The sequence below is a fragment of the Penicillium mononematosum genome, assembly GCF_028829835.1.
Source record: "Penicillium mononematosum strain IBT 11891 chromosome Unknown utg000003l:1.0-8172316.0:1.0-8177699.0, whole genome shotgun sequence".
Classification (NCBI taxonomy): Eukaryota; Fungi; Ascomycota; class Eurotiomycetes; order Eurotiales; family Aspergillaceae; genus Penicillium; species Penicillium mononematosum.
In genome coordinates this window covers 6,644,126-6,664,082 of record NW_026643273.1, presented here as the reverse complement: position 1 = coordinate 6,664,082, position 19,957 = coordinate 6,644,126, and the positions used below count along the sequence as shown (strand labels likewise).

The following is a 19,957-nucleotide window of genomic DNA, read 5'->3' as shown; positions in this document are numbered from 1 at the left end:
TTTCCTCTTTATATAGACTTATATAACGAACATCCATACATGAGTTCTTACATATAACCTAATATCATCTTGGCCTAAGTAAATCAGATTACTGCCTACGTCAAGGACATAGGCCGTATGAGGGACTATTCTTGTCTCGATAATCATAGTACAACGTAGTATACAAGGGTAGTATTGTTAGGAATTCAATGAATATAGATGAAGTTGAGGAAAGTTCTCATGATGGCTCAAGATATGTGATAGTTAGGCAAGGAAATAAGAAAAGAAAATACCAGATCCGGAAGTTCATACTCAAGGAAATAATGCGCATCTCATCAAGTCAAAACGCCACAAACTGATCCGAAAAAAAAAAAAGAGAGAGGGGTATGATAGGACATGAAAGGATGACTGTAAAGAAAAAAGACAGCAATCATAAGAGCCGTGTTGATAGAGGCTCGGATGTTGGAATGAAAAAGAAAAACCAGAAATAAGAAACCAGACAAGCGAACGATCAGAGACGGTCAACCATGCAGCGAACAAGCACATGACAAGTCCTATGTCTGCTAGATGTATCGTCGCAATCAGGGCGACTCAGTTGGCTCAGCCTTCTCAGAGAGAGGCTTGCGCATGACAGCGTCTTGGCTAGTCATTCTCCGGCCCAGAGCGCGCTCGACCTTAGCCCCGAGAGCGAGTTTGTTCAGGTTGTTCGACTTCTCCTCTGTGGGGACAAAGCGCTGCTTGTTGAGAGGCTTGCTTTCGAGGCGCTCGAAGCCATCGTGGAGGTGGTAGATGTCAGCGATTCTGGGGTCACCGGCGGGGAGAGTGCCGTTTGTGCGATCGGAGGCAGCCAGCGAGGGGCTTCCACTGACAGTGGAGAATCGCTTCGAGTTTCGGTTCTGCAACAGGTTATACGTTAGACTTGCTTGGTTCTCACTAAAGTGAATGCAAAGGCCCTACGGTGGGCAGAGTAGGTGGATAGGAACGGGGGGAACTCCTACCGATTGGGCCATAATGGGACGCTCAGAGTCGAGAGAGGGCTGGCGGGCCATTTCCGGGAGATGATATGGTTATTAAGAAGAGACTTGCGCCGAAAGAGGGGTAGGGTTTCGAATTGTAGGTATATGAAGGCCTGGAATGGAATGCCTGCAGGATTGACTTGTTAGCGGGTATTACTGCCAAGTGGCGATCTTGAATCTCCAAGGGGTACGTACTTAGGGTACACCGTCGAAGGGGATGTGTTGGAACCAGGCGCAAAGGTACCAATGCAGTGTAGGAGTAGAAATAGAGTCACAGAAAGGAGAAGACGAAACGGGGTGGGTCAAAGTGGTGGGGAAAGACAATGTGTGGCGGGAAAGGGGTGGAAGGGATTTTTATGGAAGGATCGACGTAATCGTAAGATGTGCATTAAAGGCAATGAAACTTCAAAAGGTGGGTATTTGTGATTATACACAAATCAGAACATTGAAGTCATTGATCAATAACCTCGGAATGATTTAATTCCTTTCTGATGTCAAGAAAGCTTTAACCGGGAATATCTTTGCCACGTGCTGCCACGCGAGCCGATCATCTCGGCAAGTACTTAAGGTACTTGATATGGGAAATTAGGTCCTACTATTGATACTTTAACTTTTAGTGACTTTATTATGGTATTGTATATTGTAATAAATGAGGTGAGAATGAAACTTGGGTAGCTTACTTACTACTATATTTGAGGTACTATAGCAGCAAGGGACAGTACCTCGGTCTATCTCCGTACAACTATCATCTTTACAGAGGCAACACAGACCTCCTTTTGCAACAGGGATATTACTTTGAAAAACAAAATAAAACATGAAACAAGATCGCTTACACCAGTCATCTACCTAGGTAGTCTTGGCATGCAGTTTCGAAAGGGCTTTGAGTGTCTTTCACTCGCACATTCTATAGTTGAAGTCACAAAATTAACAAGTACTAAACCTCAGACCAGGACAATAACTATATCATTATCATTATTAGATGTAGTCGAGGTGAAAGCAAGTGAAAGCAGGAAAGTGACAAAGTATACTCCGAACTCCGTCACCGCGCAAATTCTGCCGGATTTACTTCAATTTCAAGGTGCACTGCCATCTCTGTCGATTCTCATTCAATTCAATCAACAGCATTCCTGCAGATATGCCGAAGCCAAAATCCTTCCTTAGGGAGACAAAGACAAAGAAGAAGGCTGCCTCAAAACATGTATGTGGTAGAGATACCCCGCACGGAATAGCTCGGTCATGATCTCATACATTTTTATACAGGTGCCTGTAACGGCAGATGATTTTCTTGCAGGTGTGTATTTGTCAATAAGCCAATAATATCAACAGTCAAAAAAAAGCTAACTACACCTCCAGCCGGCGTCGAGCTAGAAGAAGCCGGCGAGAAATGGCGGGCCGGAGATGCGGCCAAGTCCATGCGCTTCTTTATGCGGGCCATCACCAACTATGACGAAGGACTACAGAAACATCCAGGGACATTTGATCTAGCTTACAACAAGTATGTATAGTTGAAACCGACATCGAAACAAGCCGATGTTTTGCATTTTTCAATTTCGTCCATGATTGAGAGGTCTTGTTTCAAGTTTAGCTTTTACTAAGAAGCCACCCAGAGCACGAGTCCAATATGAAATCACCCAGCACCCCAAACTAGCGGCCCAGTTGACGGCGCCACAGGGGAGATCTTGCAGGTCGCGCTGCAGTCACACCGGGATGCGCTGGCTTTGGAGCAGGACAATGCTGACGCGTTGTTCAATTCGGGCCAGGTGCTGACCAGTCTAGCGGAGTTGATGTCAAACCTGAAGCATCCTGACGAAGAACAGCAGATGCAAGCGGGAACCTACCTACAAGAGGCGGTTGAGCTGTTCCAGCGGTGTCTGATAGTACAGGAGATGAAGTACACGCAAATGCAAGAGGAGATCGAACAGATGGAATCCGGGGATGTGCCACCGGAGCCGGAGGTTGTACCACAGGCTGCAGAGAAGTCCCAAGCTGAGTCCGCAGGCGAGGAGCAAGAACAGTGGGCGATGATTGTGGAGCCCGTCACGAAGAATACACTCGTGGACACGGCGGTGGCGCAGCTGGAGACCTTGACTACGCTGTGCAACTTGTTGACTTCTAATCCGGGTGCCGGCGGTGTTGGTTGGGTGCAGGAGTACTCGTCGGAGCTTGTGCATTCGCGACTGCCTGCTTATGCCGAAGGTTCGGACAGACAGTATGAGGCGGCCTTGGCGCGCGCCAAGTTCATCTGTGCCTTGAACGATTTGCTCTATCGAGGCGGACATACCGATATCCAAACTTACCAGCAGGAGGTTGGACATGTTTTTGGCCCCGAGCTGGATGTATCCGCGGACCCTGCAGGACTGTGTGGTAAAGCGGATGCGCTCACATCGTTGAACCAGGCGCTTTCAGACATACCTCCATCAGAAGATGACGAGACATTTGAGAACGCAGTAGCATTGCGTTGGAAGTCGCTTTCAACTGCCCTGGATGCATTGACCGCTGCTAGCAAGCTCCCGGATGCCGACAACCTGCCCAAGATCCACCTTGGACGCGGAGACGCCGAGATGCACAGATGGCGTCTTGGACGAGCGCCCTGGAACCACGCCATGGCGAAGCAGAACGGAGCTATGCTCTTACGCAACGCTCAGACGTACTACCGCGGAGCAACAGCTCTGGCCCGCCGCGACGGAGCAGCCGAGGAAGAACGCGACGGAACTTGCAAGGAGGCGATTGCTGCAGCGATCGAAGGCCAGAACACGAAGCTCGAGCAGCTCAAGTCAACGGACCTCCAACAGGTGATAGTCGTGGCGCAGGATATGGTGGAAGACGGAATGGTTGACGGCAGGGAATTGAGTGTCCTGATTTCATCATGAATCGGATAGAGAAACAATCTCCGCAGCTCACAGACCCGGACGGGCTTTCACCTCCTCATCCATCTGGATCGCGTCCTGGCGAATGTGATGTTGTCTGCTGAATTGGGTGGCTGCCGAAGCAGCACCTTCAATATCCGAAACGACCAATTCAAGATGCGACAATAGCCGCTCAATTTCCAGCCGCTGCGCCTGCACAGTCTGCGCAAGCTCCGCGTTTTCCGCATGCGTAGCCTCGAGTCTGGCGTTGAGGGTCGACTGCGCTTCCTGCAGATAGGGCGTAAGGTGCGCCTTGTACAGATCTTCGGCGCCGAGTGTATGCGCACTATAGTAAACAAAGTTAGAAGCCAGAACCAATAGCACAAAAAAACAAACATAGTCTGAATAAACGGCCAAATCCATTCAACATACACTATTCTCTCTTGTCCCTCGGCATTCTCTCCCTCCCGCTCCTTTCTAGCCCTCGCATCCCCAACCAGCCGATCAAGCTCATTCAAATGCGCCACTGCATCCCTTTCGGCGATAATATCATCAAACTCGGCCTTGGCATTTGCTTCCAGCTTCGCGTTCAGCTGCCGCCAGACACCCTCCAAGCTGGCAGGAACATGGCGCGCAGGTGTCGGGAAACAGCCTGCAAAGTTCGCATATGAGTTTGCACGGAGGGTGCGTGCGAGAGCCTGTTCGAAGACTTGGCTTAGACGTGAGGCGCGCGGGCCCGGGGTTTGGGAGATTGGAGCTGGCGGGTGAGGGGACGGCGACGCGGCGGGCGGGTGGTGGGAGTTTGATTCGGGCATGGCGGATGTTTCGGTTGTCGGGGTAGAGTCGGAGAGTGGGACGTAAGGAAGAGCATGCAGCTATGAAGAGAATGGCGTACAGGAGGCTGTTCGTGGTTCTTTAGGAATTTGGGTCTGGGTGTTGGACGGGGACTGTTCAACGCGACGCGCCGGTCACGTGCTTATATAGATCGAATTGATGAGATGCACTACATCGATATTTGATTGTTTTTTTATAGTTATATTTTGCTAAACGCTAAATAGTATTAAAATGGGTATATTGGTTACATGGAGTAGTGCATATAGTATATTGCGAAGGATAAGGCTTTCAGCTATTAACCACCTCCTAGCCCTAACTTGATGGATCTAAGCCCAGCCAACTTCGGCGTCTGTCCCCCTCATTCTCGGCTTTTACCAAGAGAGCAGGAGTCGAGCTTTGAGAGCCTTTTCGTAAATGGAAGGATTGTATATTCGTCACCGGACGGGGTGCGCGCCATGAGCATACGCGGCTATGGATGTCAGACCAAAGTAACTTGAACGCGGGCCATGAGATAGAGACGTATATAAGGCTATTCCAAAAGCCCTGGAGTGGAAGGACGAAGCTAGATGCATAGTTGAGACTGAAATTAAAGTCATTAGGACGAGCCAGGGAATAGACTCTGTTTATCGTCGAGGGAACCTGCAATGTCGAACAAATCAACACACGAAAGGAACCGAGAACGATTTTCAGACTATAATGGGCTTCGACTAGACCTACCCATGTAACAAGTAATGCAATGAAGAACAGCATAGCGTATTTCGTATATGCCCACGTAGCCGAACTAGCTTCTGTGGACGTCGACCTCCGCGAGTCTTGTCCATCCGGTCGCGCGGTCTTGCCAGAATTCTCCCGCTGAAGAGGACTGGGCCCTATCTTTGATCTGGAATCTTGCAATGTGTTGGCGGTGCTCCCGCCCTCGATCGTGACCGAGTATGCTCTGAACGCAGCAGACGGCAATCCGCGCGCATTGCCCTCCGACAAGGACCGACGCTCTGGAGTAGAACAGGCAATCTCCCTGGTAACTTGGATGCCGGTTAACATAGCAAAGGGAGATTCCGGGATAAGGTCTGAGTCGATACCGCCTAGGTTCCGAAGCTGGCGCCGTTTCTGGTAAATTACCGTCCCTGCTCGTAGGTAGATGGCGAAGGTCAATGAGATAATGAGCCAGACTGGTCCGTAGAAGATGGCTATGCGGAGGAAGGACCACTGTACAGAGATCCAGCACCAGAGCTGTCGGGTGGTAGTTAGGTTAGTATAGACCGATAGAAGGGAAGGCTTTATGGTCGTGCTTACGATGGCGGAGCCATATATCCGGCCTCGGGCTTGGGTCTGGACGAAGAAGAATGCGAAAGCTGGAACGAATGGAACACCGTAGCAGCAAAGCACATATTTCCATTCGAGCCGGCGTAGTTGCTCGGAGTCGTATTTGTGGAAGAATGTTAGGTAGACATTGCATGCCATTGCGAATGTCCATAGGGCATCGGCGGGCATGAACCTATCCTTGCTTGTTAGTGGTCGTGTGTTAAGGGGTGTTTAGTTACCGACTTGACACGAACCATTGAATCAAAAACCCCTGGAACTGGCACAGGGAACTCTCAACCCCAGAATGAGTCCCGTCTGCCGATATGATGGTGGCTATATTAGCCATGATATTACCCCATGATGCATAGAATACCAAGCGGTTGATGGGTTTACGGAACGTGGGGGACCACATAAAAGTAGCGACTATAACAAAAGTGCCAACTAGGGAAATAGTTGAGCACACACGCTCTGTGGCCGAGATGGCCAATATTTGCTGTTCTGTTAGGGTCATGGTATCATGGTCGATGAACTGACCTAGTCGGGAGGGGGGAGGGCTTCCAGCGCCTGAATGTTATATCCAACAGCAGATATGAACCGAGAAAATCCTCGTGGTTCAACAAAGCCAAGTCGGCTTGTGACAGATTGAGGATCCAGATGATAGTAGATCTACCAGCGGGACGTATTTTTGCGATATGGTTCACCCTTGAAACAGAAGTCAAAAAGCAGATATGACCAAAGCACAATACCACCTGCTTATTATCCGCAACAGGCAACAAAGAAAGGGAGAAAAAAAGCCAAATGACAAACAAGGCAAGACGGGCCCAATCAGCATATTGCTGTTATTCCCATCGGCCTGTAGCTAGGAAGATGCTAGCCTGATGCCCATGAAACAGAGGGCGCGGTCCCAACAGTTATTAGATTCAAACAACTGCCAAGAATAGGGGTAAGAACCAAGCAGGATATCTTTTAAATGATATTCATCTCAAACACTGGGACAGGGCTCCAACCGGTACAGGGAAAGACATGCGAACGATTCCTTGGGTGGTACCACAACGTGCAATCTCCCGGGATTTGCGATATAGGTAGGAGATTGGATAAAGGGCCAGTACTGGACTGCATAGACAAGCCGAAAGATAGTGGGTTGCACTAATAATTAGAGTCATTGTTTAGGCTGTCCTTGTCCCGAGCTGTCAGGGTCTAACAATGCTTGAGAAGTAACCTGGAGATGCCAAGGGTACACCAGTGACAATAGTGACAACATCGTAGAGGCCTTGTGGAATCTCAAAGTCAGTTGTGTGACACTAGCACTGTTTTCCCCCGATATTTTCACAGCTCACTATTGCAGACCAGATTGGAATACGGGTAACTGCATGTTTGAAAGATTTCTCCGAACGGACATGAAGACATTCAAATGCTTGAAAGGGTTGCTCTAAGCACTTACAGTTGAGTACTTAATAATAAAGCGCAGTGTAGCAGCCATGAGCTTTGTTTGTTCCGAAAATCCTTGGACAAAGAACCAGTTGCAGCAATAAGCCAAGATATCCCCGAGCATTGCAGTTCCAACCGGGGACATTTGAACTAGGCCCAAGCGCTTGTTTCACATGTCTCTGTATGTTAATAAATACAGGTTGGGGTGGATGGTAGAATGAATTTCTCGAGGAATAGCTATTTAGAAGACGGCAGGCAGAATGTTGACATCTGGAGCCCTGCTTCAGAGCATCATCAAGTCAGAACAGTGTGCCGGAGCAATTACATCTCCAAGCAGGCCAGATACTTCTCATCTTTGACAAAACTGGCCCCAAATGCACAATATCAGGTGGAAAAAAAAAGAAAGGAAAAAAAGGTGAACAAAAATATCCATCGTCGGGTATAACGCCGAATTCTCCCATGTCCAATTGTCTAATCGAACTCGTCATCTCGTCATGCGCATTCTAGACCGCTAATAAGCGGGCTGCGGGGGGGATCATGCCTCCATATCCAGCCATCTGCTGCTGCTGGTGTTGCTGCTGCAATTTAGCCTGGATCTGAGGCAGATCATGGAACCACGGGTGCTGCAGGGCCTCGTTGGCGCTGATGCGCATCTCCGGACGGAGTTGCAGCATACGGTTCAGCAGATCCATCCCGATAGCATCCATTTGAGGGACGATCAGCGACAGATCCTGCGTGGCGTAGATCTGGAAGTCGGACTTATATTCTGGCAGCTGGGAGATGCCGGGCCATGTACGTTCGGATGGTGTGCCCATCAGACGGAAGATCTTGATCAATTGATCCTCGTTGGTGGTGCCGGGGAAAAGCGGACGGCCCGTGTACATCTCTGCCATGATGCAGCCAGCGGACCAGATGTCAATGCTGGTGTTGTAGGTGCGACTCCCGAGGAGGACGTCCGGTGCGCGGTACCACAGTGTGACGACTTCGTTGGAGAATGTATTAACCGGAATACCGAATGCGCGAGCCAATCCAAAGTCACCCAGCTTGAGCTGGCCCTTCTTGTTGATCAGGAGGTTCTGTGGCTTCAGATCGCGGTGGAGGACTCGGTTGTCGTGGCAGAAGGCGATGCCCTTGAGTAGCTGGTGCATGAAGGATTTGACCGTGGCAGGATCCAGCTGCCCACGGTCACCGCGAGTGTCCATATATCTCTTCAAATCTCTGTCCATGAACTCAAAAACAAGCATGAGTTTGTTTTCCGTGTGGATGACATCGTAGAGCGAGACGATACTCTCGTGCTTCAGCTCTTTCATGAGGGAGATCTCACGGATTGCAGTTGAGGGTGTCCCCTCCTCGGAATCCAAGTGAATTTCCTTCAGCGCCACCATTTCACCGGTTTGGCGATTGCGCCCTTTAAAGACCTGTAGTATTCTGCATCAGCGGTGAAACGGGGAGAGTGGCGATCAAGCTAGGAGCGGGGGAGAGAAGGGGAGAGATATCGAGAGGGACCGAGACGTACAGTAGCATAAGTGCCTTCGCCGAGCTAGAAATCAGATGAATACCAGTTAGTGAAGGTCCAAGACCGGTAATAAGTAGAAGGGCATACCTTTTCCAGTTGCTGGAAGGAACTGGGCTGCTGAGACTTGTCCATTTTCTGTGGAACTTTGGAAGCCGGTGGCCCCGATGGTTTTTTAGAATGGAAGAGAAAATGACCAGGAGAGACCAGATTTGAGGCGATCTTTAAAGGGGCTGCAGAATCCCTGAAGTGTTCCATGCTGGGACGTGAGGGAGGAGCCCCGCGCTGAGCCGGGACTTATCAGACTTGGCCTTTTTTTTGGCCTGAGGTAGGCAGGCGCTTATATTCTTACTCTTACTTCTATTTTTATTTTTTTTCCCGTTATGATTATGTTATTTCACAATGACCTTGATGTTAGAATATTTTCATCTAATTTTCTAAATCCATACATTGACTGGGAGTTGAGATACAACGGTCGGGAGGACTGACTGGGATGGATGGCTACACCGGACATGAGCAGAGGGATCATGTCCATTTCCAAACAGCAGGGCTTCATTCCTGACGCCACCAACATTGATAATACCAATAGGCATGCCTCGTTGATGTGCTCGTTCCACCAGGCGCCACGCCGAGAAAGTCGCTAGGCTGCTACCCAGGATGAGTAGCCGCCCAGCATCGTCGATCGCCTCTTCAGCCGCTGTCTTGACCAGTGGATCAATGTTTTCACCAAACATGATGACTGCAGGTTTCAAAATGCCTGCGTTTGAACCCGGCGATAATGCACCGTCGCTCTCTACCTCTACAATCGCCTTCGTGCCATCGCTCAGCGTGGGAGGGTTCTCCAAGCAGGTCGGACATGAAGGATAACGGAAAGTAGAATATGGCGCTTCAGCGAGATCAACGTCGCCATCCGGGTTCAGCTTCAAGCCTTTCTGCCGTTGCTCCTCCGGATTATCGGTATCGAGCGCACCCTCTGCAACCATACGAGCCAAAAACTCCGCCCAAGCTGGATTGAGTTTCTCCAGTGACGCCTGAAAGTCAGCACGGGGAAGTTGGTTTCGACAGCTAGTGCAGACGACTGATCGCAAGTATCCGTGTAGTTCGAGGGTAGACAGTTCCGGATGCGCGAGGGAATGAAACGAGTCGACATTCTGCGTCACAACGGAACTGATGTATCCTTTCTCACCAAGGCCTTTAATCGCCCAATGTGTCGAGTTCGGCTTTGCTTTCACAAGCCCAGGCCATCCGATGAAGCTACGCGCCCAATACCGCTTGCGCGACTCATGGCGTGAGATGAACTCATGGTAGTAAATCGGACGATATGATTTGTTTCGCCGGTAGGTACCCTGGTCGCCTCGATAATCCGACAGACCAGACGCGACAGAGATACCTGCCCCAGTCAGTAGTACTGTCTGGGAATGTCTCCCCACATCGACCCCGCGGAGATTTAAAGACGGTGGTGCAGTGAAGAAAGTGCAGATAGCCTCAATTGCCCCTGCAAGTGTTGTTGCAGTTGGAGGGGTTATGATAGCAGGCGGCAATGGACCCGTAAAGGGGATCCGAATGGCAGGCGTCGTCATTGAAGACGCACCATTATACGTCCAATTGTCTTGGCGGAACGGAAGTGGAGGTTCTCCAACGATTGCGTAGTTGAATGCTTGGCGGATACTTGCGTAAGAAGATATCTAAGATTCAAGATTCGTCAAAGATTATGTATACTAGAATAAGATGAGTTGATAAAGAAGGATCCTGCTAGGTTTCGGGGAGTAGTCCGATTTCAGGGGATCAATAGGAGCCACGGAGATGGTCATGGGGAGAAATGCCAGTTGGAAACGGAAAATCAAGGAATTTGCCGGATGACATGAACATCCCACCGCAAGACATCTGATCTTTTTTAGAGATGTAAACTAAAACTAAAACCGTTTTAACTACAAGTACACAAAGAACATAAAGAACGCAAAGAACACTCTGTCCAATTTTCATGCTCGCGTGCCTTTGACGCGATGCCGCTGACGCAGCCCCTATGCAGGCTTCGTCCTCTCCACTTACGGATCTCTCTATCTCTTACTGCCCGGCGGCGTATATTTACAACTTCTCCTTTAAAAGACGCTTCTTCCTTTATTTTTTCGCTCCAGACCTCGTTCCATTCCACGTTCGACATCCCTCGCTATGACACAAACTAGGGATCATGGCCATAGCCATGGCCACGGTCACCACCATCATCACGATAATACCTACCTAACCTCCAAAAACAAACACGACGCGGGTGTTCGCATTACACGCATTGGTCTTGTCGCTAATTTGTGTATGGCAATTGGCAAATTCATTGGCGGTTATGTCTTCAACTCTCAATCCCTCATCGCCGACGCCTACCACGCGCTTACTGATCTCGTCTCCGACTTTTTGACTCTGGGAACTGTCGCCTGGTCCCTGAAACCCCCGAGCGAACGATTCCCCAATGGATATGGAAAAATCGAGAGCATCGGTGCGCTAGGAGTTAGTGGGCTCCTGCTCTGCGGAGGAGTGTTTATGGGTCTCAACGCGGGACAGGTCCTACTAGCTCAGTTCTACCCCGAGGTGGCTGAAACAGTAGCTCACTCTGGACTTCTGGGACATGGACATTCGCACAGTCATGGGCCAATTGGTCCTAGCATCAACGCGGCGTGGATCGCAGCAGGCTCAATCGTGGTTAAGGAGTGGCTTTACCGTGCTAGTAAGTGAAGAGAGATACAGGGATCTGGCTGTTTATATCCATCAGGTGACTAACTATATCCCAGCCATGAAGGTTGCCGAAGAGCGCAAGTCGTCCGTGCTTGCATCCAACGCCGTTCACCACCGCATCGACTCCCTGACGAGTATCGTCGCCCTTTTCACAATTGGAGGAAGTTATGTCTTCCAAGACGCCACCTGGCTGGATCCAGTTGGCGGAGTTCTGATCTCCTTGATGGTTATCAAAGCCGGTTGGGGCAACACATGTACCTCTCTTTTGGAGTTGGCAGATACTACGGTCGATGAGGAGATCCGACACTCTGTGGAGGATGCCGCCTCCAAGGCCTTGAAGGATATTGAGGATGGACACGAAGTGATTGTTCGTGATGTGCAGGGCATGAAATCCGGTCAAAACTACCTGATGGACATCGAGTTGGCTGTGCCGGGGGCCTGGGCTATTAGTCGGTCACGACACATCGAAGAGGTTGTTCGCCAGACTGTTGGATCTGAGGTTCGTGGTGTGAAGCGCATCAAGGTCCGCTTCATTCCCGCGGAACATCAGGAACTCACGTTCTCTGATGAGTTCGTCGCACGAGATGTTAGTGGTGACCCGGAGACACCCCATGCTCGAAAGCAGCAATAGGGATAGAATTTTGCAATGATACCCTTGGCGAGATCTATGAGTATAGATTGAATATAAAACAAGTCTACAATATAACCGATATAGCAGAAATAGCAGAAATAGCAGACATCCCAGCTACAACATATAACATCCAATATAGTACTACTCCGTATATAGTGGGGCATTTCTCTATTCTACCGAGAATTTAGCAGAGCACCTATTTACCCGGACATCTCGGGCTTCACTTGACATTCCTGGATGAGCTTACCCTAATTTGGTTTCTCGGTGTTCACTTTCCCACTTTTTCAACTGTACTCTACTACTTATAAAAGGAATAAGAGGATGTTATATATTTGTAGAGCCCACCACCGGGACCGGTTATAGTCCCTTTACATCATCGGTTCATCCCACCTGGGGAATCTTGCCGCTTGCACTTGACACTTCTTTTTCTTCTTTTCCCGGATTCATCCCTTGATCTTTCGATTATTTTTGCCTAAATTTGGGCAATACAGAAGAATCCCAGTTTACTTTATCTTTCCTGTTACTCTATTGCCTGGAACTGTATCTCTTTCCACCATGGCATCAGACAGTCCCCTCTACATTGGATTCGATCTCTCGACGCAGCAATTGAAGGGATTAGTTGTCAACTCCGATCTTAAAGTGGTCCACGCTGCCAAATTCGACTTCGATGCCGACTCGAAGGGGTTCCCGATCAAAAAAGGTGTACTGAACAATGAAGCCGAACACGAAGTGTTTGCCCCGGTCGCTTTGTGGCTGCAGGCATTGGACGGTGTGCTAGAAAGTCTGCGCAAGCAGGGTCTCGACTTCCGCCGCGTGAAAGGAATTAGTGGTGCGGGACAGCAGCACGGAAGTGTATATTGGGGTCAGAATGCGGAGTCGCTTCTCCGCAATCTGGATTCCAGCAAGTCCCTTGAGGAACAGCTGGAAGGCGCTTTCTCCCACCCATACAGTCCCAATTGGCAAGACTCGAGCACTCAAAATGAATGTGACGAGTTTGACGCAGCTCTCGGCGATCGCAAACATTTGGCGCAGGCCACCGGAAGCAAAGCACACCATGTAAGAAGCCCTCGAAGTCTAAATATATGCGGGACAAGCGTGCTGACAATGTAATAGAGATTCACAGGTCCTCAAATCCTGCGGTTCACAAGGAAACACCCCGAGGTTTATAAAAAGACCTCGAGAATCTCGCTGGTGTCATCTTTCTTGGCATCGCTTTTCCTAGGTCATATAGCCCCATTCGACATCTCCGACGTGTGCGGGATGAACTTGTGGAACATCAAGAAAGGGGCGTACGACGAGCGCCTGATTCAGCTCTGCTCGGGTGCTTTTGGAGTTGAGGATCTCAAGCAGAAGCTCGGCGAGGTACCGGAAGATGGAGGCCTGCACCTAGGCTCCGTTCATGCATACTTCGTGGAGCGTTTCGGCTTCAGCCCGGACTGTACGGTTATTCCAGCAACTGGCGATAACCCGGCGACCATTCTTGCGCTACCATTGCTGCCGTCAGATGCAATGGTTTCGCTCGGCACCTCTACTACCTTCCTCATGTCCACTCCCAGCTACGTACCCGATCCGGCCACACACTTCTTCAACCACCCTACTACCCCCGGCTTGTACATGTTCATGCTGTGCTATAAGAACGGTGGCCTGGCCCGTGAGCACGTCCGAGACGCGATCAATGAGAGCCTAAAGGATACCCCTGCCCAGCCCTGGGCCAACTTTGACAGGGTTGCATTGCAGACTGCCCCGTTGGGCCAACAGAGCCCAACGGACCCGATGAAGATGGGCCTGTTCTTCCCGAGGCACGAAATCGTACCAAACATCCCTAAGGGTCAATGGCGCTTTACATACGACGCCAATACCGGGGATCTAAAAGAGACGACAGATGGATGGAACTCGCCGCAGGACGAAGCCCGCGCCATTATCGAGAGCCAGTTGCTTTCGTGTCGCTTGCGGTCTCGAGACCTTACCGAGAGCCCTGGGGGTGGACTTCCCTCGCAGCCACGCCGAGTTTATCTCGTTGGCGGAGGATCTAAGAACAAGGCAATTGCCAAAATTGCTGGTGAGATCCTCGGCGGTGTTGAGGGCGTATATTCGCTCGACGTTGGCGACAATGCCTGCGCCCTGGGCGCCGCATACAAGGCCGTTTGGGGTATCGAGCGACAGCCCGGTCAAACATTTGAGAACCTGATTGGGCAGCGGTGGAATGAGGCTGAGTTCATTGAGAAAATTGCGGACGGGTACCAAAAGGGGGTCTTTGAACAGTATGGTCAGGCCGTTGAGGGCTTTGAGAAGATGGAACTGCAGGTTTTGCAGCAAGTGGCTGAGAAGGGCGATGGAGATGACTACTGAAAATAATATGGACATAAAAAAGGATTGGATTAGAATTATTTTAGCATCACTTTAGCTATTTTAAAGCCTCATTTCGCAATGAGAGTAGCAAATTTAGTACGGAGTACATATAGTTAGTATGATGTTCCAACGATAAGGCTCCGGCCTAAAACCAATTGTGTCCCCCTTGCCCTACTTATGGAGAGACAAAGAACATCACATTTCAATCAAAAACTCCTCCACATCTCTACTTCAGATACTTGAGAATACTTTAGATATTTTTACAGACTTGACTTCTCTTGGCAAGCGAGGGCGGAACCTGGTGCACGGGACCGATTACGATATCGAGGAAGGGCCCGCAGGTGATATCTCCTCCACCGAAAACAATTTTAAAACAACACAAACCTCCCCTACGATTTCATTTCCCTCTCTCCTTCCCACACCTCGAAGGGAGACTGGAAGATGGAAGAACAGGTTAGTATTCCAATTCTTTTCACCCTTGAAGCAATGGAAAAAAAATTCTCGAGTACCCCAACCACCGCCCCTCCCCCGCCGTTTCAAACAACCCCTCCGATACCTTTTCCTCACCTCAAGACACAAGATGATTGACACATCTCAGGTAGCAAATGCAATTGAGATCGCCTGGAATCCATCCTCCGACCAAACCCTAAAATCGCAAGCCTTCGAATACCTCAACCAACTCCGCTCCGACCCCTCCGGATGGCAGGTTTGCCTCTCTCTCTTCACCAAAACCCCACAACAGACCGAAGTTGTACGGCATGTTAGTCTGGAAATTGTCAATAGTGCCGCTCAGGGCGGCTTGATCGATCCGGCCTCACTTGGCGTCGTTCGAGATAGTGTGCTAGCCTACATTCGCCAGGCTTATGGCCCGGAGGCCACTGCCAGCCCCGACGCTCCTTATATCCAAAATAAAATTGCACAGACTGTTACTTTTCTTTTCTCCTCCTCTCTACGCAAATGGCTGGGAGACTTGCATCGACGATCTACTGAACCTGACCTGCAAATCCGCGGGCCGGGATAACCAAGTCGGTGTTGTTTTTTACCTGCGTGTGCTGGGCTCGATTCATGAGGAGATTGGCGATGTGCTGGTTTCCAGGTCCCGCGGGGAACAGGATAAGGCGAATGCGCTGAAGGATTTGATTCGTGAGAGGGACATGCAGAAAATTGCCAACTCCTGGCAGGAGATTCTGGCAGTGTGGCGGGAGGGTGATGATACAATTGTCGAGATGTGCTTGAAGGCGGTCGGTAGCTGGGTCAGCTGGATTGATATTGGTCTTGTTGTGAACCAGACCATGTTGGACCTGCTCTTCCAGCAGCTTGGGCGGGCCGAGAAACAGGAGCTTCGGGAGGGAGACAGCGGGTACGCGAATGCGGCCGTGGACGTCTTCACAGAGATCATCGGAAAGAAGATGAAGCCTTCAGACAAAATTGAGATGATCGCTTTCTTGAACCTTGACTCCATCATCACGCAGCTGTCTAACAGCCCTCCACTACGGGAGAACCGGTTCACATTCAAGTACGATACTGATTTGGCGGAGACGGTTGCCAAGCTTGTCAACAACACAGTCGTGGATATTGTTCGGGTATTGGACAATGACGCTGGTCCCGTTAAGGAGCAGGCAGAAAACCTTTTGCAGGTCTTCCTACCGCACATTCTGCGATTCTTCTCAGACGAGTACGACGAAGTCTGCTCGACTGTTATTCCTTGCGTCAGTGACGTGCTCACCTATATCCGGAAGCTCGCGAAGGCGAACCCATCCTTCGAGGAGCGAAACAAGTCCATCCTGCTTCCGATTTTGAAGGCAATCATTGCGAAAATGCGGTACGATGAGACCTCAAACTGGGGCGAGGAGGATGAGCAGACAGATGAGGCAGAGTTCCAAGACCTGCGCAAGAGACTGGGTGTTTTGCAACAAATTATCGCCTCTGCCGATGAGCAGCTTTTCATCGATGCAATCTCAGAGGTGGTGGGAACAACTTTCCAAAAACTGCGGGCATCCGGTGGGCAGCTCGACTGGCGTGACTTAGATCTCGCTTTGCACGAGATGTTCTTGTTTGGCGATCTGGCCGTCAGGGCCGGCAGTCTCTACGTGAAGGGCGCCCCTACTGGCATGGCTGCAAGCCGTCTGATCGAGATGATGCTCGCAATGGTAGAGTCCGATATCCGATCATTCACCCACCCCGCGACTCAACTTCAGTACATGGAAATATGTGTTCGTTATAGCTCATTCTTTACTCGCCACACCCATCTCATCCCCGGAGTTCTGGAGAGCTTCCTCCAGCTTGTGCACCACCCTGTTCGAAAAGTCAAGACCCGTTCGTGGTATTTGTTCCAGCGGCTAGCTAGACAGCTACGCAGCCAAATTGGCAACGTGGCACAGACTGTCGTGGAGGCATTGAGCGACTTGTTGGTTATCCAGGCTGAGGTGCCTTCGGAGGGCGATGACGGTGATGAGATGTCTTCCGAGGACCACGAGGGCTCGGCAGACGCTGTGTTCAACAGCCAACTGTACCTTTTCGAGTCCGTTGGAATCATTTCCTCGACCCCGAGTGTCGGTGCAGACAAGCAAGTTCTCTACGCCCAGTCGGTGATGAACCCTGTCTTCGGCGACATGGAGCGTAACCTCGAAGCCGCCAAGGCCAACGACGAACGCGCATTGCTGCAAATTCACCACGATATCATGGCTCTAGGAACCCTCGCCCGTGGTTACTCCGATTGGCAGCCGGGCACCAGCTCCCCTCTGCTCTCCCGGCGCCAGAGGTCTCGGCGGCTTTCGCTCAGGTGGCTGAAGCGACCCTGGTTGCGCTTGAGTCTCTCAGTTCCTCATTCAATATCCGGACTGCTGCTCGCTTTGCGTTCTCGCGTCTCATCGGTGTTTTGGGTGCGCAGATTCTCCCTCAACTGCCCCGATGGATTGATGGGCTCTTGACTCAGACTTCATCACGAGACGAGATGGCGCTGTTCCTCCGCCTTTTAGACCAAGTTATCTTTGGGTTCAAGGGTGAGATCTACAACATCCTCGACACGCTCCTGACTCCTTTCTTGCAGCGAGTCTTCTCTGGTATTGCCGATCCAACCACCGGCACTGATGACGAGATCCAGCTTGCCGAGTTGAAGCGAGAATACCTGAACTTCTTGCTGGCTGTGCTGAACAACGATCTGGGAAATGTCATCATTAGTGAGAGAAACCAGTCCATCTTCGAGACCGTGATCACCACTATCGAACACTTCGCCAAAGATATTGAAGACTTCACAACCGCCAAGATGGCGTTCTCCGTGTTGGGCCGTATGGCAAGCTGCTGGGGTGGACCTGACATTGCCCCTGCCCCTGCCAATGGCGCCACACCTGCCCAAGCCGCACTCCCCGGCTTTGGTGGATTCATGATTACCCGGTTCTCGCCACTGTGCTGGGCACTCCCCACAACACCATCCTTCAACTCCAAAGACGCACAAGCTAAGCAGGTCCTTGCCGAGGCCGGCGCTCTGCAACGCACTATCTACTCTAAGACAGGCATGGAGTATGCGGAATACTTGCGCAATCAGGAACTGCCTGGCATGGGCATGGGGGCCGAACTCATCGAAGAGTTCCTGACCGCAATGGGCCAGCTGGACGTGAAAGGGTTCCGGCAATTCTTCCCGGTATGTGCTGCTGTGTTATACTCCTACGCTTTCGATCTAGGTGACATCCAACTAACCTGCAAATCTACAGTCATTCATCCAACGATTGAGCGCATGAAGTTTCCTTTTCTCCTCTCTGTCTGCTTTCTAGATTCCCCCCCATTTTTCCATATTTACGTTTTGACGCGACGAGGTGACGTCTCTCCTCATGTCGCCCTGTGACTTCGCCATCTATACCATCTACTTTTCTCATCCAAGTATTCCGATCCTGATACCATGCTTGCCCCAGCTTGAACCCCAAGAATAGTGCTGGATCCAACTCTCGGGGGCAAATCAGAAAGAACAAAAAGAATTTACGTGATTTTTTTTAAAAAAAGAGTTCCGAGTATATAGCTTCCTTCTTGCTTCCTGTTGATCCCTTCTGCGGTGCATTCGCATTATGGTGTTCAGTATCCACCTGGACACGCCCTGGCGTATCCCCCCTTTCTCCTTTCTCCCTCTTGCCAGCTTCATAAGATAGGACCAAAATCGGGTTTATTTTTTCATGCCTTGTGAGTTCTTTCAACTTGAATTGATGTGAAGAGTAGAATTCGAGAAGATAGAAGGTCCCTCTGAACTCTACCTACCTAGGTAGTCCACTATAACTAGCTACTTTGGATTCACTTCACAATTACTCTTCTTGGCAGTGTGGGATAAAAATAGCATCGTTATCGTGCTAGTACAGAACTTTCTAGCTAGCCTAGCAGTATCTTATTTCGCCTAACATTTATATTCTTTATATTCCGCAAAATCTTTGACACTGAAATTCCAATCCCCAATCCCACAACCACAATGGCTCCGAATTGCCTGACCGGCGCTTGCCTCTGCAAGAACATAGTATACCGCATTATGTTACCCACCGAATCATTCCCTAAGGTATGATTTATCTCTACCTACTTCTAATCAGGATATCCCATTTACTAATAGTGTCCCTAGGTGATTATCTGTCACTGCACCAACTGCAAACGCTATACGGGCTCCAGCTTTTCCGCCAACATCATCGTGCCAAAATCCAGTCTAGAGTACACGAAGGGGACACCCAAGATGTACTTGGACCACGGCGACAGGGGCGGACAGGTAATGCGCGAGTTCTGTCCTGATTGCGGTACGCCATTCACATCATCAAGCGATGATCAGGAAGTTGCTGTGAAGTCGGGAACGCTCGATGAAGGACACCGACTTAATTGTGCGGAATTGGCAGCGGAGATTTACTATCATCGGAAGGATAAGTGGGTGGATGATATGGGAAATGAGGATGTTCGGAGGATCAATGGTAGTATGGGTTAGGGAGGTGATTGGAATTCAATATCAGGATATCCACAACATTCTGTGAGAATCCAAGGATGATTTTTGTAATTTACGTTGACTTTATACATTTTACATGGTTTGTGGCTATCTATTTTCATCTTTCTGCTATAAATTGAGGGGGAAAGTAGACAATAAAGATATTGTAGGAAATCCATTCAAAGTCCCAATGCCTTAAGCCAGATAAATAAGATTATTGAACTTGTATGAGACCAATGAAAAGTCCTTTTCTGCTTTTATAAGGTTTTCTAAACCAAATTGACCTATCTAGGGAGTATAGACTGAGGTCATGGTGATCCCTCTACATGGAATATTTAGAGATCTTCGACCCTATATCTTTCAAACATCGTATTTTCTCTAGTTTCCAATAGGCTT

General features: G+C 49.8%; 10 protein-coding genes across 10 annotated transcripts; 5 read left to right on the top strand and 5 right to left on the bottom strand.

The window, feature by feature from the left end:
• Positions 1 to 560: 560 nt before the first annotated feature.
• Positions 561 to 1,028, bottom strand: N7519_007564 (uncharacterized protein; the record flags this gene model as incomplete). Its single annotated transcript, XM_057294340.1, has 2 exons — positions 561 to 875; positions 978 to 1,028. The coding sequence occupies 2 exons, from the start codon at positions 1,026 to 1,028 to the stop codon at positions 561 to 563; spliced, it is 366 nt and encodes a 121-aa protein (XP_057149151.1).
• Positions 1,029 to 2,130: 1,102 nt separating this feature from the next.
• Positions 2,131 to 3,865, top strand: N7519_007563 (uncharacterized protein; the record flags this gene model as incomplete). The annotated part of the gene is made up of 4 exons (XM_057294339.1): positions 2,131 to 2,193; positions 2,256 to 2,286; positions 2,349 to 2,490; positions 2,644 to 3,865. 4 exons carry the CDS (start codon positions 2,131 to 2,133, stop codon positions 3,863 to 3,865), a joined length of 1,458 nt encoding a protein of 485 aa, XP_057149150.1.
• Positions 3,866 to 3,892: 27 nt separating this feature from the next.
• Positions 3,893 to 4,656, bottom strand: N7519_007562 (PMF1/NNF1 family protein; the record flags this gene model as incomplete). The annotated part of the gene is made up of 2 exons (XM_057294338.1): positions 3,893 to 4,187; positions 4,274 to 4,656. 2 exons carry the CDS (start codon positions 4,654 to 4,656, stop codon positions 3,893 to 3,895), a joined length of 678 nt encoding a protein of 225 aa, XP_057149149.1.
• Positions 4,657 to 5,033: 377 nt separating this feature from the next.
• N7519_007561 (putative cAMP receptor-like protein) lies at positions 5,034 to 6,488 on the bottom strand (the record flags this gene model as incomplete). The annotated part of the gene is made up of 4 exons (XM_057294337.1): positions 5,034 to 5,144; positions 5,393 to 5,905; positions 5,969 to 6,170; positions 6,232 to 6,488. 4 exons carry the CDS (start codon positions 6,486 to 6,488, stop codon positions 5,034 to 5,036), a joined length of 1,083 nt encoding a protein of 360 aa, XP_057149148.1.
• A 1,420-nt stretch (positions 6,489 to 7,908) lies between these two features.
• Positions 7,909 to 9,176, bottom strand: N7519_007560 (cyclin-dependent serine/threonine-protein kinase phoA; the record flags this gene model as incomplete). Its single annotated transcript, XM_057294336.1, has 3 exons — positions 7,909 to 8,823; positions 8,922 to 8,945; positions 9,009 to 9,176. 3 exons carry the CDS (start codon positions 9,174 to 9,176, stop codon positions 7,909 to 7,911), a joined length of 1,107 nt encoding a protein of 368 aa, XP_057149147.1.
• Positions 9,177 to 9,355: 179 nt separating this feature from the next.
• Positions 9,356 to 10,498, bottom strand: N7519_007559 (putative SIR2 family histone deacetylase; the record flags this gene model as incomplete). Its single annotated transcript, XM_057294335.1, has 1 exon — positions 9,356 to 10,498. One exon carries the CDS (start codon positions 10,496 to 10,498, stop codon positions 9,356 to 9,358), a length of 1,143 nt encoding a protein of 380 aa, XP_057149146.1.
• A 443-nt stretch (positions 10,499 to 10,941) lies between these two features.
• On the top strand, positions 10,942 to 12,270 carry N7519_007558 (cation diffusion facilitator family transporter; the record flags this gene model as incomplete). The annotated part of the gene is made up of 3 exons (XM_057294334.1): positions 10,942 to 10,997; positions 11,054 to 11,631; positions 11,696 to 12,270. The coding sequence occupies 3 exons, from the start codon at positions 10,942 to 10,944 to the stop codon at positions 12,268 to 12,270; spliced, it is 1,209 nt and encodes a 402-aa protein (XP_057149145.1).
• A 555-nt stretch (positions 12,271 to 12,825) lies between these two features.
• On the top strand, positions 12,826 to 14,619 carry N7519_007557 (xylulokinase; the record flags this gene model as incomplete). The annotated part of the gene is made up of 2 exons (XM_057294333.1): positions 12,826 to 13,326; positions 13,384 to 14,619. The coding sequence occupies 2 exons, from the start codon at positions 12,826 to 12,828 to the stop codon at positions 14,617 to 14,619; spliced, it is 1,737 nt and encodes a 578-aa protein (XP_057149144.1).
• A 580-nt stretch (positions 14,620 to 15,199) lies between these two features.
• Positions 15,200 to 18,356, top strand: N7519_007556 (Ran GTPase-binding protein LOS1; the record flags this gene model as incomplete). The annotated part of the gene is given in 4 exon segments (XM_057294332.1): positions 15,200 to 15,544; positions 15,588 to 17,325; positions 17,343 to 18,259; positions 18,330 to 18,356. The coding sequence occupies 4 exon segments, from the start codon at positions 15,200 to 15,202 to the stop codon at positions 18,354 to 18,356; spliced, it is 3,027 nt and encodes a 1,008-aa protein (XP_057149143.1).
• A 713-nt stretch (positions 18,357 to 19,069) lies between these two features.
• N7519_007555 (GFA family protein) lies at positions 19,070 to 19,564 on the top strand (the record flags this gene model as incomplete). Its single annotated transcript, XM_057294331.1, has 2 exons — positions 19,070 to 19,153; positions 19,214 to 19,564. 2 exons carry the CDS (start codon positions 19,070 to 19,072, stop codon positions 19,562 to 19,564), a joined length of 435 nt encoding a protein of 144 aa, XP_057149142.1.
• Positions 19,565 to 19,957: the final 393 nt, after the last annotated feature.